At 62.0% G+C, this 16493-nt stretch overlaps 3 protein-coding genes across 3 annotated transcripts; all 3 read left to right on the top strand.

Moving 5' to 3' along the window:
• Nucleotides 1-844: 844 nt before the first annotated feature.
• Nucleotides 845-7081, top strand: TBX10 (T-box transcription factor 10). Its single transcript, XM_070426283.1, has 8 exons — nucleotides 845-851; nucleotides 4128-4395; nucleotides 4484-4585; nucleotides 4972-5143; nucleotides 5581-5736; nucleotides 6022-6089; nucleotides 6285-6379; nucleotides 6792-7081. The coding sequence occupies exons 1-8, from the start codon at nucleotides 845-847 to the stop codon at nucleotides 7079-7081; spliced, it is 1158 nt and encodes a 385-aa protein (XP_070282384.1).
• Nucleotides 7082-8572: 1491 nt separating this feature from the next.
• On the top strand, nucleotides 8573-10698 carry NUDT8 (nudix hydrolase 8). Its single transcript, XM_070427659.1, has 4 exons — nucleotides 8573-8918; nucleotides 9474-9606; nucleotides 10209-10286; nucleotides 10385-10698. Exons 1-4 carry the CDS (start codon nucleotides 8725-8727, stop codon nucleotides 10616-10618), a joined length of 639 nt encoding a protein of 212 aa, XP_070283760.1. The 5' UTR covers nucleotides 8573-8724; the 3' UTR covers nucleotides 10619-10698.
• Nucleotides 10699-10793: 95 nt separating this feature from the next.
• LOC139018822 (double C2-like domain-containing protein gamma) lies at nucleotides 10794-16358 on the top strand. Its single transcript, XM_070427658.1, has 11 exons — nucleotides 10794-12560; nucleotides 12660-13039; nucleotides 13198-13277; nucleotides 13352-13423; nucleotides 13622-13731; nucleotides 13811-13949; nucleotides 14080-14130; nucleotides 15365-15516; nucleotides 15623-15704; nucleotides 15875-15971; nucleotides 16056-16358. The coding sequence occupies exons 2-11, from the start codon at nucleotides 12793-12795 to the stop codon at nucleotides 16187-16189; spliced, it is 1164 nt and encodes a 387-aa protein (XP_070283759.1). The 5' UTR covers nucleotides 10794-12560; nucleotides 12660-12792; the 3' UTR covers nucleotides 16190-16358.
• The last annotated feature ends 135 nt before the right edge of the window (nucleotides 16359-16493 follow it).

Below are 16493 nucleotides of genomic sequence, written 5' to 3'. Positions count from 1 at the left end.
CTTACCGCCATCCCAGGCAGAAGAGATTATGCACCTAGTTCAGTTGGGGAAACCGAGGCACAGGGATTGTCAGGGACCTGCCAGTGTAGCACAGCTCATTGGGCCAAACCATGGGGAGCACAGGCTCCCTCCCGCCCAGGCGGAGCTGTCTCTGCAGCGCTTGCTCCTGCCGCCCCCTGGGTTTCCTGCTCCAGCTGCCCCTGACTCCACCCCAGCAGCCCCAGGTCAGGGGTCTGGGTCCTGGTGAGAGGCCCTTGCCCCTGTCATGCAGCCCCTGCTGCTACTGCCACTGCCCTGGCCTCCAACCGCCCCCCTGAGGCCCCATCGGCCCCAGCCCTTCCAGTCAGCCAGGCCTGGGCCCCTGCGGACCACCCAGCTCGTCCTCAAGATAGGCCCCCACCCTGTGCCTGGGCCATTGATCAGGAATGGCTGGGGGCTTCCAGCCGGGGAAGGGAGGGAGCCAGGAGGGGGACCGGTAGGGGGAGAGGGAGGCTTTGCCACGTCAGAGCCTCCCCACCTGCCCTCCTCCCACACGCGCCGCCCAGGGCAGGACCAGCCTGGCAGTGGCCTCAGACAGAGCAGTGTGAGGTGGCGTGGAGAAGGGGGCCTGCACAGCCCACAGCCGGGTCCCACCTGCAGAGACCAGGTGTAAAACCAAGACCGGGCGACTGAGGAGGGAAGGACAGTCCTGCCAGGAGGCCGAGGACAGAGTGAGAGCCGGGCTGTGCGCCGAATGAGCCAGGAGACCAGGAGTGGCTGACCACCCCCACCCCCCCACCCCCCGCCCCCCGGCCGGCAGCGCCCGGACTGAGCAGGGCTGCTCCTGGACATCCGGACCGTTCGCATGGCAGGTACAGTGTGGGCAGCCCAGGCCGCCCCGGGGTGGGTTCAGGCTCCGGAGTGAGTGGGGCAGAGCAGGGAAACTCCACTGGACCCAGGCCCAGGCAAGAGGGAGAGGCAGGGGCACCCAGGCTGTCAGGGCGGGGCTGGTGGACTCCCAGCCATCCAGGTGCAGCTATGGGGTGCTGACAGGCAGGGGACAGGCTGCTTCTGGGAGGTGAACACCTTATCGGGCATGGGTGACCTTGGGCCTGTCCCCTCCCCTCTCTGGGCCTCACCCCTTGAGCATCAAGGTGAGGGCTAGACAAGAAGCGCCTAACTTCCTCCCTAGACGGACACGATGCCTGTAGAAATGGGCACCTCCTGACCTGAGCGGTGCTGGTTTTAGGAGAACTGGGCTGAGGACAGGCCCCTCCCCGGTTTCTGAGGGCACTGAAGGGCAGGGCGTTGGCTGGGATGGGCAGGGGGCTCAGAGAAGACTTGGGAGCCAGTGACCAGCTGGGAAGCCCCTGGGCCCAGCAAAGCCATGAGCTTCTACCCTTGGGACCCACCACCGTGGACGCTGGGGGCTGTCATCATACCTGGATGTCATTCCTGCAGCTGCCCACCTGACGGCCTGGTCCCAGATGGTGGGGGCCATCTGTCTATCCACCTGTCAGGGGTAGGCAGACCGGACATCCCACCCCACCCACCCCCAGCCCCCAGGAACACTGGGGGCTTTAGCAAGATGCCCCTTCTCCAATGTGGTCCCGGGCCCCCACTCTTACCAGGTGCCGCCTCAGTGCCAGCTCTGGCCAGTCTGGCTCTTTAGACGCTCCCTCCACCCACCTATCTGTCCGTCTGTCCATCCATCTGACACTGAGATTCTACCTCTGCCCCGAGGGTCCCATGGTGTTACCAGATCCCCAGCTCCTCCTGGGGCGGCTATTAACTAATCACTTGTGTTTCAGGATTTTTTTTTTTCTATTTTAAAATGTTTAATTGTGTAAAATGTACATAACATTAAATTACCATTTTAAGATGCACAGTTTAGGGGCATGACGCACATTCACGCTGCTGTGCCGCCGCCGTCACCACCATCAGCTCCAGGACGCTTTGCATCTCGTAACACTGAAACGCTGTCCCCTTTAAACACGAACTTCCCCTCCCCTCCCCCAGCTCCTGGCATCCACTGTCCTACTTTCTGTTTACGGATTTGACAGCTCTAGGGCCTTCCTGCAAGTGGAAACGTACAGTATTTGTCCTTCTGTCTGGCTTATTTCACTCAGCATATGTCCCCAATTTCCTTCATTTTAAAAATATATATCTCTATATATATTTATTTCAGAGAGGATGGGAGAGAGAGAGAGATAGAAACATCAGTGATGAGAGAGAATCATCAATCAGCTGCCTCCCGCACACCCCACACTGGGCATCGGGCCTGCAACCCAGGCATGTGCCCTGCCTGGGAACCAAACCGTGACCTCCTGGTTCATAGGTCCACCCTCCACCACTGCGCCACGCCGGCCGGGCAGAATTTCCGTCTTTTTAGGGCTGAAGAATAGTGAGTACTGTCTGGATAGACCACATTTTGCTTATCCATTCATGGGCACCTGGGTTGCTTCCACCAGTCCTATTGTGAACAATGCTGCCGTGAGCACCGATGTACAGATAAGTGTTCAGGTCGCTGCTCAATTCTGTTGGGTATATGCCTAGGAGTAAGGTTGTTGCATTGTGTGGTAACCCTAAGTTTAGTTTTTGGGGAACCACCATTCTGTTTCTCACAGCAACTGCACCGTTTTACAGGCCCCCCAGCAGTGCACAGGGTTCCAATTGCTCCACATCCTCACCAACACATCGTTTTCTGTGTTGTTATTGTTTTGATAATCACCATCCTCGTGGGTGTAAAGTAGTCTCTCATTGTAGTTAGGATTTTTTTTTTTTTAACCAGAAGGGTGGAGGGAGACAGACAAAGTGTGGGGCGCCGCTACAGCGTTTTGGACAGGTTCAAGCCTCGGACTGAGGAGAGGGCACAGTCCTCTCGTGGCCACGTGCAAGTCCCAGCTGGAGGGCAGAGCCCTCCCAGCACAATCATAGCCAACAGCTATGGCTGTGAGCTTGAATCTGTAGTCCAAACACGTGGCCCCACGTGCCTGAGTGATAGAGTTCAGGTGCATGTAGTTGAGTAGGATAGAAACCCACGGGAATGTTGTGAACATCTTGATCACGCCCTTACTTTGCCTCGCGGCATCTGCTATAAAATAAAGACACGGCTTGTGGGCGCTGGTGCTGTCCATCAGAGGGGCAGCGTCCCACCGAGACCCGGCCTTCCTTCTCTTGTCTGTCTTTTCTAAGCCTTTCACCACCCCCACTCAGGGTCACTGAGCCGGGCTGAGCTGGCATGAGTATGCCATGGCCGTGCCGGCTCCCCACAACAAAGCTTTTGGCCAAGGCTTGTGCCAGGATGGCAGATCAAAAGGCAGGATCTTGAGAAAATAGTGAGGAGGCCAGAGCAGAAAGCTGGCTCCCGGAGGCAGGATTCCGGCGGGTTTTCCAGGTCAGAGACGGTAAGAGCAATTCGTGGTCACGTGGGGGATCTCCTCTCAGCGCAGCTCTTCTTCGGGGGACAAGGCAGTGGGGTCTCCACGGAGCTGAGACAGACCCCACCCCAAGCACCCCAGTCTCAGGCGTCCCATTATCTATATTATGTGTCATTTGTGAAGGGCTTACTGTGTGCCCGGCCCTGCAGGTGTCCTCACAGATCCTCACATCAGCCCTAGGAAGCAGGTCCTACGAAGCCCTGGTGATGGATGTGGAAACTGAGGCTCAGAGAAGTGAAACCATTTGCTCACGGCCACCTGTCAGCTCCGAGATCCCCTGGGGAGCCAGCCAGGCCTGGTCTCCGGCCTCCAGGAGCTTTTTGTTTATTTTATTTAATTTTCTTTATCGATTAAGCTATTACATACTAGTATGTGTCCTTATCTCCCCCTTCCCCCCCAGCTCATGCCTTCACCCCCCTGGTGTCTGTGTCCATTGGTTATGCTTATATGCATGCATACAAGTCCTTTGGTTGATCTCTCCCCCTTACCCCCACCCTCCCTACCTTCTCTCTGAGGTTTGATAAGTGAGTGGGGCAGAACACTCACTTACGAGGTGATGCTGAGTCACGTTAACTGTGGGAACACACAGACCTGGCAGTCAGGGAGGACTTCCTGGAGAAAGAGGCACCTAGATGCAGCCTGGAGGCTGAGGGCTAGCTGGGTGGAGTGGGGGCGAGCAGGGCCCATGCTTCTGTCCTCTCTCCCCAGCCTTCCTCTCCGCAGGCCTTGGGGTACTTGCAGCCTCCGAGACCTACCCCCTGCCCATGAGCAGCTCCAGCTGGGAGCCCCGGCTGGTTTCTCCGTTCCCATCAGGCCTTTCCACCGGCTCCACAGGGGCCCAAGCCATGGGTGAGCCCACCGGGCAGGGCCCCAAGAACCCGCACGTGTCCAGCGTGACGGTCCAGCTGGAGATGAAGGCTCTGTGGGAGGAGTTCAACCAGCTGGGCACAGAGATGATCGTCACCAAGGCAGGCAGGTGTGAGGGGCAGGGGCGGGTGTGCGTGCGGGTGCGGCTGGGCCAGGCTGGAGCCGCACTCAGGCTGCTGGGCACCTCCCTCCCGCAGGAGGATGTTCCCCACCTTCCAGGTGAAGATCCTGGGCATGGACTCGCTGGCTGACTATGCCCTGCTCATGGACTTCGTGCCCCTGGATGACAAGAGATACAGGTGTGGGGGCCACCGGGTGGCTCAGTCCTCCAGTGCTGAGATGGGAGTCGGCCCCTCGCTGCATTCCGGGGAGGCAGGGGCCAATGAAGCAGCATCAGGGAGGCCTATCCTGGGGCAACAGTGGGGAGTCTGGTGGCACAGGCACTAGCCCAGGCTGCTGACGGTGGGCAGTGGGCAGCCTGGACAGGCAGAGTGGGCTAACCCAGGACAGTGGGTGGAACCACAGGACCCTCTCAGAGCCTCTGGTTCCTCGTGTGCAAGATGGGGATGGTGTGTGGGCGCTCACAGCCCCTTTGCCCCGCCAGACTTGGCTCCAGGCAGGGGCAGCAGGTGAGGGTGCTGTGTGATGCAGACGGGCACCCTCACCCCCTCGCTCTGCTCCCCAGGTACGCCTTCCACAGCTCGGCCTGGCTGGTGGCCGGCAAGGCGGACCCGGCCACGCCCGGCCGTGTGCACTTCCACCCCGACTCACCGGCCAAGGGCGCGCAGTGGATGCGCCAGATCGTGTCCTTTGACAAGCTCAAGCTGACCAACAACCTGCTGGACGACAACGGCCACGTGAGGCCCCGGCCACGGGGGAGGGCCCGGGCCTAGTCAGGGGCCTGATGGTGACGAAGTCGGGAGCCAGGCCTGGCTGGGCCTTTGGTGCCCATGGCCTTGCTGCCCAGCATCCCCACTCACTGCTGCTGGCCACCGCTGGGGAGCCGAGCTCACCTGGCCTCAGTTGGGCCGCAGAGGGGACTGTGCAGGCAGGTGGGGGAAGTGGGCTGAGGGAGTGGGAATGTTCCAGCAAACACTGTCCTTCTCGTGGGCAGTGTATGGACCGCCCACACGGAGCAGGCCCATTGTGGGTCACACAGGACAGCTGACACTCTCAATCAGACAGAGACCCTGCCCCACAGGGCTCCCTCCTGGGGGCAGGGCCGATGGTGAGCATTCCCTGCCCGGGGACAGCGCTGCAGCCTCAGTGCCAGCTTGCTGCTGTCCCCCGACAGATCATTCTCAACTCCATGCACCGCTACCAGCCCCGCTTCCACGTGGTCTTCGTGGACCCACGCAAGGACAGCGAGCGCTATGCCCAGGAGAACTTCAAGTCCTTCGTGTTCACAGAGACCCAGTTCACGGCCGTGACGGCGTATCAGAACCATCGGGTGGGTTGGGCCACAGCTCATGGGGCACCTGCCAGCCCATTTCATAGGGATGGAGACTGAGGCTCAAGTCTTAGCCGCCCATGCACACAGACCCCAGCCCTTCTCTCCTTCCCCGGGACTCAGTGAGCGTCTGCCCAGTCATTCCCCTCCCTTCACACCCGCGGTGGTTCCGGGTCCCAGGGCCTCCTGACTGGGGGTCCAGGGAGGTAAGGATGGGTGAGCCTGGGGCCCCACAGCCTTTCCCCAGTTCGGGGCTGACCCATAACTTCACTCTCTTCTCTGCAGATCACGCAGCTGAAAATCGCCAGCAACCCTTTCGCCAAGGGCTTTAGAGAGAGTGACCCGGACTCCTGGTACTGACTCCTGTCAGGCTTCCTGCTGCCCTGGCCCAGCCCCTGAGCCCCACCCCCAGGCATCTGCTAGGGCTGGGCTCCTTAGAAGGGCCACACCCATTGACTGGTCCTGGGGTCCCATGGGCTGACTGAACCAGATCCTTGGCGTGGTTCTTCACCTTGACCCCTGCCCCCTCCCTGCCTGTCCATCTCCAGGACTGCACCTGCACAGCCCCTGCCCAGCGTCCCGGCCCGGAGTCACAGCAGCCTCGGGCCCTGCCTGCTGAGGGGCTCCACAGAGCAGGAGAAAGGTTAGTCCCCAGGGGGACCAGAGCCCACGCGGTGGGTGAGCAGCCAGGGGGCAGCACCACAGGGCTGCCAAGAGGCTCCAGCTCACTCAGCAGCCCACTGGGCACCTGTGTGGACAGGAGGGGAAGCAGATTTCTCAGGCAATTTGGGGCCCAGGGCAGAGAGAACAGGGTAGGAACACGGTTCTGAGAGGGAAGGGGGGGCGGGGGCTCGAACAGGTGAACTTCCTGGAGGAGGTGGTTCCCAAGCTGGGCCTTGCAGGACTGGGAAGGAGAAAGTGAGAAAGAAATCCCAGGCAGAGGTAAGAGCAGGAGCAAAGGCTGAGGTGGGCAACCTGGGATGGGAGAAGTAGAGAAGGGCAGGTGTGGATGTGCGGGGAGGTCTGAGGTTCGCTCAGACCACTTCCTCCCTCAGATCCCAACAAAGCTCCAGCTTCCACCTCCAGGAGCCCTGCTCGGCTCCACCACCAGCTGCTGGCCAGCCCTGAGGCTCTGCTGGCCCCCGCCACCTACCGGGCCCTCGCCTATCAGGACCTGTACCCTGGAGCCTCAAGCTCTCTTGGAATCCCAAGGGCCCGGCCGACGCCATATCCCCTCCCCAATATCCAGGCTGACAGGGATCAGGGGGGCCTGCCTCTCCCAGCTGGGATGGGGCTCCTGGCCCCCACTGCCACGTGCCTGAGGCCTCACCAGGACACTCAGTGATGAGGGGTGCCCTGTGGACACAGTCCTCTTACCCTGGACCCCACACCCTCCAGCCTCACCTCTGCAGAGACCCCCGCCTTCCCAAGGAGAGCAGTGAACACAGAAGCCCAGAGGGGGAGGCTACCTGCCCACAATCTCAGCAAGGCTGGGATGGTGCCAGGCTAGGACCAGGCCTCCTACCTCCCAACCTGTCCCCTTCTGCCTTGGGGGTGACTCCTCCAGACCCTGCTCCCCCTCTTCCTTACCCCAAACATTAAACCATTTGGCATGGGTGGTCAGAGCGCTTCTGTCCTCAGGGCTGAGGGTGGAGGGCCTCAGGGACACTCCAACGCAGGAGCCTGGGCTGCAGACACCCCAAAGCTCTCCCAGTGCCATCGGCATCCCTGGAAGCACAGTGATGGTAAAGGTGGTGACACCGGCGAGGGGCAGGGCTGGGTGGGAGGTGGAGTTCCCGCTCCCTACCTGTGTGCCCGGATGAGGACTGAACTGCAGCTCAGAGAGGTACTTGCTCAAGTCAAGGTTTGATGACACCTGCCACTCAACGTCTAGGTGCTGTGCATAGGTTGGGGTCGTCTGGCCGAGGGTTACAGAACCACCATAGGCAATGGCCATGCCGGCCACGATCGGGTGGGGGAGGGACTTGAAAATCTGATAGAGACTTGACACGGGAGAGCTTCTAGACCTGTGGTTCTCAACCTTCCTAATGCCGCGACCCTTTAATACAGTCCCTCATGTTGTGGGGACCCCCAACCATAAAATTATTTTCATTGCTACTTCATAACTGCAAGTTTGCTACTGTTATGAATCGTAATGTAAATATCTGATATGCAGGATGTGTTTTCATTGTTACACATTGAACATAATTAAAGCATAGTGATTAATCACAAAAACAATATGTAATTATATATGTGTTTTCCGATGGTCTTAGGCGACCCCTGTGAAAGGGTCGTTCAACCCCCAAAGGGGTCGCGACCCACAGGTTGACGACCCACAGGTTGAGAACCGGTTTTAGAGAAAGCGACATTTAAACCTAAAGGAGTAGAAAGGAGAGGGAGAGGGGACACAGCTCCGGGAAAGGCCCGGCGGGAGTGGGTCCCAGGAGCGCGAGGTCGCGGCGCGGCCCCTGATATCTAGGGGGCGCCCCATGAACCCCCTAAATGCCGACTCCGCCCATATTGGAGCAGTTCCTGTAAGGTCCTTGGAGAGGAACGGAAACACACGGGCGCAGAGGGACGGGAGCCGGCGGGGCCTCCGCAGCAAGACACCCCGATTCCTGAGCTCCGCGTCGGAAGGGCTGAGTCCGCCCCCGGGCCGAGCACGACCGAAGGTCGAGGACACACAAGCCTGAGCGCCCATCCCAGCTCCGGCCCGGCCCAGGCCGCCCTCTGCGGGCAGCCAGGACACCGGCCCCGCCCCTTCCGGCCCCGCCCACCGGTCCCTTCTGGGACACGCCCCGCACAGGCCACGCCCCCTGGATGGCCACGCCCCTTACAAGGCCATGCCTTGAAACCGCCAGGGCAGCTTCGGAGCCCCAAGGGCGGGGCGGGCGTTCGGGCCCAGAGCTGCGCCGCCCGCGCCGGGTCGGAGCTCCAGCTCCGGAGCGCTGCCCGCCCCCCGCCTCCCGCGGCGGCGCCCGGCCGGACATGCTGCCCGACTGCCTGTCGGCGGAGGGCGAGCGGCGCTGCCGGCAGCTGCTGGCAAAGGCCACGGCCCGGTTCCGCGCGCGGCCCGCAGCGGCCGCGGTGCTCGTGCCGCTGTGCTCGGTGCGCGGAGTCCCGGCGCTGCTCTACACCTTGCGGTCCAGCCGCCTGGCCGGGAGGCACAAGGGCGACGTCAGGTACACCGCCCGGGACTCCTCTCCCCTCTAGCGGGAGGGCACTGAGCCTCTCCGAGCCTCGGTTTGCGCCTCTGTAGAGTGGGTCTTCGGAGAGCCCGTCGGCCCGGGCGCCGCGCCGGCTCCCTCCAAGCGCGCCCGCACCGCCTGGTGCCTGCGACACCTCTCTCTGAGCTGGGACCCCCTCTCTGAGCTGGGACCCCCTCCCTAGAGAGGCAGCACCTCTCCTGGCCGCTGTAGGAAGACTTGGTCCCAGAGTCTTGAAAGCCGTGGGGCGGGGCTTTCCGGCTTCCCGCCCTGGCCCCGCCCTCGGCGGAAATTGGGGACACCCTAGGGTCCCTGTGGGCGCCTGGGGGCTGCCACAGACAGAATTTGCATGCCTGAGGCCCAGGCCCTCTCCCTCACCTCCATTGCTCAAGGAGGTAAAGAGCCTGGGGAGGTCCGGAGGCCTCGCTAAACGCGGGGCAGGCGCTTAGGGGTCGCCGGCCCTCTGCCGCACCACCATCCCCGCCCGTCCATGGCCCAGCAGTCCAAGGACCAGGTCCTGTGCCTGTTTAGTTTCCCAGGTGGCAAGTGTGACCCGGCTGACCAGGATGTGGTGCACACGGCCCTGAGGGAAACCCGGGAGGAGCTGGGCCTGGCTGTGCCCGAGGACCATGTGTGGGGTGTCCTGCAGCCCGTATATGACCAGGTGAGCCCACCAGGCTCTGAGGCCACAGCCATCCTTCACCCCATTCACCCGCTCTCCTGCCCTGGGCTAGGCACCGGGGCCCCAGGGACAAGGAGCTGGCCATGGACTCCCGCAGGTGCAGAATGCAGTGAGCACCAGGCACCTGCCTGTCCCTCCTCTCCCATCCCCCACCACCCATCAGGGCGGGGCCAGGGGCGTTTTTATCCTCTTCCCACAGGGATACTGAGGCTCAGGTTCCGGTGGAAGTGGCCCTGGGGTGAGCCAGCTCTGCTCAGTTTGGTGGATGAGGGTTGGGGAAGGCCCACAGGGGAGGAAGGGATTGAATGACAAGCCAAGCGGCAGGTTTCAGGGTAGTAAAAGTAAGGGAAGGTTGTTCTAAGTGGAGGGAACATCTGTGGAGGCCCAGAGGCCTGAATGAGGAACCCGAGTCGGTCAGCCTAGCTGGAGTGAGCCCCACGCAGGACAGGGGCCAGATGGACCTGGCCTTGACTCCTAACGGCCTCTGGATGGCAAGGGTGGGGTCTCCCTCTCAGCCTCCCTTCTCCAGCCCCAAAGGCCTGCCAAGGCCATGCCTCCCTTGACGGCCTGCCTCCCTGGCCCAGGCAAAGAACACCGTGGTGCCGGTGCTGGCCGGAGTGGGCCCGCTGGATCCCCAGAGCCTCCAGCCCAACCCCGAGGAGGTGAGTAGGGGCAAGGATGCCGGGGGACTGGGTTGTCCCCATGGGGGGAAGCTGCCATGGTCAGGCCTCTGTCCGCCCTCCCGCTGCTCCTGTCATAGGTGGAGGAAGTGTTTGCACTGCCCCTGGCCCACCTGCTGCAGGCGCAGAACCAAGGCTACACCCACTTCTGCAAGGGTGGCCACTTCCGCTACACAATGCCTGTCTTCCTGCACGGGCCACACCGCGTCTGGGGCCTCACCGCTATCATCACCGAGTTCACCCTGCAGGTCTTGGTACCTGGTGCCTACCAGCCCCGCCTGGATTTCCCTGGGGAGTGGAGGCTCCGGGGCTGAAGACTGGCCCCAGGCAGCCCCTGCTCTCACCCTGCCAGGCCAGCGCCACCTCCGGACTGAATAAAGAGCCTTTACCAACTCTTGGGCAACTGCATGTTCTGCGCTAGGGCCCTGACCTCGAGCAGACCCCATGGGACAGCTGGTCTCCTGGCTGGGGCACCCCTGTCCAAGCACAATGTCACCCACAGCAGTGGGCACTTACCCTGCACCAGGTACTCGGCATCATTCCACCCTCACCTCAGCCCTGTGAGTGGGGCCAGCACTGTCCCTGGCTGGTGAGCTGGGCTCAGAGAGGACAGACAGCTTGACCGAGCTGGGATTTGAACCGGGCCCTCTCTGACTAGAGCCCAGACCCTTAGCCACTGTAGGTTCCTTCCTCCGTGCCTGGCTGACCACGTGCTGGGCCGCAGGAATCTGGAGAGGAGCCCTGCACGTGACTAATGAGCACCCACCATGCACCAGCTGCTGTGCTGGGGCTACATCTGCGGACCAGCCAGATGTTGTCCTGGCCTCTGGGGGAGCTGGTGGGAGCGGGGGGCTCAGACTAGGGGAGACCTTAGACCAGATAATCATGTGGTTGCACATTAAACAATCACATATAAATAATAGTGGAATTATACAGGGTTCTGTGTAAGAGTTCGGGGGGACAGTTGGACTTTGGCATGTGGACTGGGCAGGTTTAGCCAGGATAAGTGATAGAAAGCTCCACCCACTAGCTGATGTTGCCAGAAGGGGAATGGTGATTATGAACTCCAGGGTTAAAGTAGCTTCAGGCATGGCTGCATCCAGGGGCGCTCTCTCTGGCTGTGCTTTCCGCGGTGTTGGCCTCATTCCCAGGAGCAGTCTCTACTCCACAGAGAGAGATGAGGAGAGGGCAACAGCTCTAGGGGGGCACCAGTGTTCCATCCACAGGAAAGAGAGTTGCTTGGCCAGGGTGACCCAGAAGTGCACGGCACTGGCCTGTGACCCAGCAGGCCTTCCCTGAGCCTGTTGCGTGTCCTGCTGGATTTGGAATTCATTGATTGGCAGGGTCTGGGGCACAACCCTGGGGCGGAGGATGGACCCTCTAGGCTGGGAATAGGGAAGAGGGTGGCCTTCAAAGGACCACTGACTGGGAAATGGGAATGCTGAGCAGGTAAAAGCCAGCCAAGTTCCCCTTCAGAGAGTGACCTTGAAACCAAAGGCAGGAGTGAGCCAGGTCAAAGGGCGGAGTAGGACAGTTAGGGCAGCAGCTGCACATGCACAAAGCTTGGGGTGTTCACGGAATCCATGAAGAGTAATGTGGAGATGAGGGGGTGCCTAGGGGCGTGCCTCAGTGATGGGTTAGGCTTTTATTCCAAGCCCACAAAAGGAGAGAGAGGAGTTGATGTGATCCGGTCCATGTTTCAAAAAGCTTGGAGCTGCAAGGGGACCAGACTGCAGATGCCTCTTCCCCAAGTGCCCCCCTCCCCGGGCACCCCTCCCATTCCACATGACCCTCCCATCACCGCCCCTTGCACCCCTCCATACCTTCCAAAGTGCCCCCACACCCCCGCCCCTTCCCACACCCCCCCACATGCTCCCTCCTCCTGCACCCCTTCGCTCTCACCTACCTCTTCATCCCCACACACCCCTCCCGTTGCCCCTCACACCCCTGTCACCACTGGGCATCCGGCCTCCTCGCCCTGGAGCAGGTCCCATGATGGTGGTAAAAATAACTGAGGGCATGTGAACAGGGGGAGGGGCTGACAAGGGCGGAGCGAGGCTGATGCTAAGTAAGGGACCCCTGGAGTAGAGGGCAGGGAAGTGCCCTACCCTGAGCCCTGGAGGTGGGCTCTGAGCTCCGGCCCCCCCGCCCCCCCTCGCGGGTACCAGGAGGCCCTGGTCACACAGATGAGTCACCTCCGTCAGGCGCATACCCAGCGCCAGCAGTGAACAGAGCCAGGTGGCGGAGCTCTCAGAGGTAAGGAGCCCAGCAGGAGCTGCTAGCACACGGGGGCCCCCTCCAGGCTGAAGCCCCCCACTTCTTCCCCACCCACCCAACCCTGCCCTCTGTCCTCAGGTCCCCGGCTGCCACCCAGGACCCTTCTCAGCACCCTCAGCGATGCCTCTTCACCATGTCTCAGCCCAGTGTGGCCCCCTCATACCCAGTCCAAGGGGGCTTGTCTGAGTCCCCTCCCCTGGCCTGAGCCCCCATGGCGGGCACGGCGGCAGCGGGCTGGCGGCGGCCCCAGCGGGTGAGCATGCAGGAGCACATGGCCATCGATGTGAACCCCGGACCCATCCAGCCCATCCCCCTCATTTCTGACTACTTCCCCCATTTCTACCCCTTTGCTGAGCCTGCCCGGGGTGCCCCGGGCCCACACCCTGCAGTGTCTCCTGCCAGCTCTGCACCCCAGCCGCAGCCAGACCCAGAGCCAGAGGGAGACTCAGACGACAGCGGTGAGTGGGGGCAGGGGATGAGGACACGCTGGGCCCAGCCCAGCCAGGATGGGGTCTCAGGCATCCCGGGCATCTGACCTGTGAGGGGCAGGGCAGGAGGCATGGTGCCACGGTGGCAGGGTGCCAGAGGAACTGACCTGCATGCCACCTGCCCTTAGCTACCCTGGGCACCCTCGAGTTCACACTTCTCTTTGATGCGGACAACAGCGCCCTGCACTGCACGGCTCACCGTGCCAAGGTAAGGATGGGCGGGGGTCCCTGAGCCGTGGGCCTGGGCCACAGGCCTGCCCCATATCTGTTGTTTCTTCCCAGGGCCTCAAACCACCAGCCTCAGGCTGCCTGGACACCTATGTCAAAGCCAATCTGCTGCCAGGGGCCAGCAAGGTGAGGGCAAGACCCAGGCTCCTGCTGCTGCCCCTCAGCCACACACCCACCCGTCCTGGCTGGATCCTCCCCACGAGGCCTGGGCATCAGGCCTGGAGCTCCCATTGCAGGCTGGACAACTGGGGGTTCTACTGGGGAAGTGGCCAGGGTGGGGCCCTGGGGCCGAGGAGGCCCTGACCCCCCCTGCCTGGCCCTCAGGCCAGCCAGCTGAGGACACGCACAGTTCGGGGCACAAGGGGGCCTGTCTGGGAAGAGACGCTCACTTACCACGGCTTCACCCACCAGGATGTTGGGCGCAAGACCCTGCGGTGAGGCTTGAGGCTGGGCCACTAGGGAACAGGGTGGAGTGGGGCTTGCCTGCCCGGGTCTGACTTGGGTGGCCACCAGGTTGTGTGTGTGTGAGGACCCACGGCTGCGGCCACGGCGGCGGCGAGTGCCTCCCCTGGGGGAGCTGCGGGTGCCCCTAAGGAAGTTGGTGCCCAACCGAGCCAGGAGCTTCAGTGTGTGTCTGGAGAAGCGGAGGCTGGTGAGTTGGGTGGCGCACGGGGTGGGGCTTTGGGGTCCAGCAATCTTGTGATGGGGGAGCTGGGGGGGGGCGCAGGGAGGGAAACTTGGGCAGTGTCCGGCCAAGGTGACCAGGCTCTCTGCCCTTTCAGACCAAGAGGCCGGAGCGCCTGGACACATCCCGTGGCATGTCCCTGTATGAGGTGCGTGGGACAGGAGCTGAGCAGGAGGTGAAGGGGACAGGCCTGGGGTACTCGGGCATCAGGCAGATGGGGAGGTGGGCCTGGAGACACTGAGGCCAACCCCCATATGTTCTGTGAGTACTCAGAGCCCTGGGGGGCAGCCAGGCCAGAGGATGTGTGGGGCACTGGGATACGCAAAGCCCGCAGGGGCAGAGACCCGGGCCACCTGGAGGCAGGTGCTGAAACTGATGGGGTTTGTCTGTGGCCAGAGCAGCTGGGAGGGCAGGAGAGAATGGACAGGTGGGACTCACTGGCTGCTCCCAGGGGTCAACGTGGGTGCCACTCCTGGGGCTGGTAGCCCTAGACAAGCCCTTGTCAGGAGGCAGTGGCAGTAACTGGAGGGGCCATAGGGGAGACCAAAGACTAGGCCAGAACCCCTTTGGCCTGGGAGGGGCAGGGATGCTGCAAGGCTGAGGCAGGGCTGGCCCAGGCCCCTCTGGGATGGAAGGTCCAGTGCTGCTGCCCTGCCCCCTAGTGGAGCCACAAGTTACTGCAGCTGATGCCTAAAGGCCAGGCAAGTCCCACCTCCGTGGGGCTGGTGACCCGTGCCACCCACTTCCTGTCCCACTCACTGCAGTGCGGGGGTGCACGGCAGGTGCCCACGGACACTCCCATAGGAAGAACTAAATGTTAGCACAGTGGTTGGACTTCCTGCAAATCGACTCCTATGTTAAGAATGGGAGGAACATGTCCTTCCCAGCCTCCCCCGGGACTCCTTGTGGAAGCACCAGGGGCCGAGAGTGGCAAAAGGCATTCAGCATCTGGTCCCCAGGATGGAGGGGGGTGAGGAGGGCGGGTGTTGAGTGGAGAATAGCCTCTCGGAGCTGCTCCCGAGACACGGGCTTTACCGGTAGGAGGGGGGCGTGGGCACCGAGTGGGAGGCCATCAGCAAGGGCCCGGCCTGTCTGGCTCTCAACATCAGTCCCCTTCCTCTCCAGGCAAAGATGGGAACTGCCCAGTCACGTGGCCTGAGCAAGCCCCTCCCCTTCTTAGGTTCTGGAGGCAACAGGTGACCTGTGCAAGTCCCTTCCAGGGCACCAGGTCCATGAGTTTGTGAAACTGAACCGTGAAGTTAAATTCATTGGCCCCTGACTTCTTTGCAGCCAGTCTGAGCTCTCACACCCTGGCTGATACTGGTGGGTGGGTGGGTGGGTGGGCTTTGGGCCGCAGGGGCTGACCCCAGCCTACCCTGCAGGAGGTGGCAGAGGTGGCTGGGGAGGAGCGCGGGCGCATCCTGCTGTCACTGTGCTACAGCTCTCAGCGGGGCGGCCTGCTGGTAGGGGTGCTGCGATGCGCCCACCTGGCCCCCATGGATGCCAATGGCTACTCGGACCCCTTCGTCCGCCTGTGAGTGTGAACAAGGTGGACAGGTGGGCATGGGGATTCCTCAGAGCCCCTCTGGGGCTCACCTCTCCAGAGCCACACCTAACCTGACCCCATCCTCCCCAATCAGATTCCTGCATCCAAATGTGGGGAAAAAAACTAAATATAAGACCAGTGTTCGGAAGAAGACCCTGAACCCCGAATTCCATGAGGTAGGCCAGGGCCAGGCCAGGCCAGTCCTGCTGCACCAGGGTGGGGGAGGTCAGCACGCCACCTCAGTCAGAAACACAGGTCCCAGCTGACCCGAGTCCCTACCAGCTTAGCCTGTTTCTGAAGCTGGGAAGGACCGAGGCTGCCCCTTCCTTCCTGTCTCCTCCGGCAGGAGTTCTTCTACGCAGGCCTCAGGGAGGAGCTGGCCCAGAAGACCCTGCTGGTGTCTGTATGGGACTATGACCTGGGCCCGGCCAACGACTTCATTGGTGAGTGGGGAGGCAAGGGAGCTGGGGGGAGGGGGGGGCCCAATGGGCTCCCACACATCTCCTGACTCCTATCCCCCAATCCAGGCGGGGTGCAGCTGAGTGGCCGGGCCGGTGGGGAGCGCCAGCGGCACTGGAGAGAGTGCCTGGGCCACAGTGACCACCGGCTGGAGCTGTGGCACCCGCTGGACGGGAGTGCGCCCCTCCAGCTCAGCGACTAGCTGGGGCGCCTGCGTGGCCCTGCTCACTGCTCCTCCACAGAGTTGGGAGGAACCAGGGTTGCCTCACCCACATGCCCAGCCCCTAGTCAAATTGTTTCCTTCCTCCTCCCCTTTCAGATGTGCCCAGTGCCCCCTCAGGAAGCAGGAATAAACCTCTCCTCCAGTCCAGACTAAACCAAGCCTATTCTTTCCTGGCCCATCACCTCACAGGGCAAACCGGACCCTGCTCTCCTTGTCCCCACCCTCAAGGGCCCAGGTGTGGACCTCAGGCCACAGCTTTGCCCTCCTCCCTACCGCTTCCTGC

This window comes from Myotis yumanensis, unplaced genomic scaffold, assembly GCF_028538775.1.
Source record: "Myotis yumanensis isolate MYYU_CA2020_CCGP unplaced genomic scaffold, mMyoYum1.0.hap1 SCAF_10, whole genome shotgun sequence".
NCBI classification, from domain to species: Eukaryota; Metazoa; Chordata; class Mammalia; order Chiroptera; family Vespertilionidae; genus Myotis; species Myotis yumanensis.
Note: the sequence above shows the minus strand (reverse complement) of the source record. Positions and strands in the feature narration are given on the sequence as shown.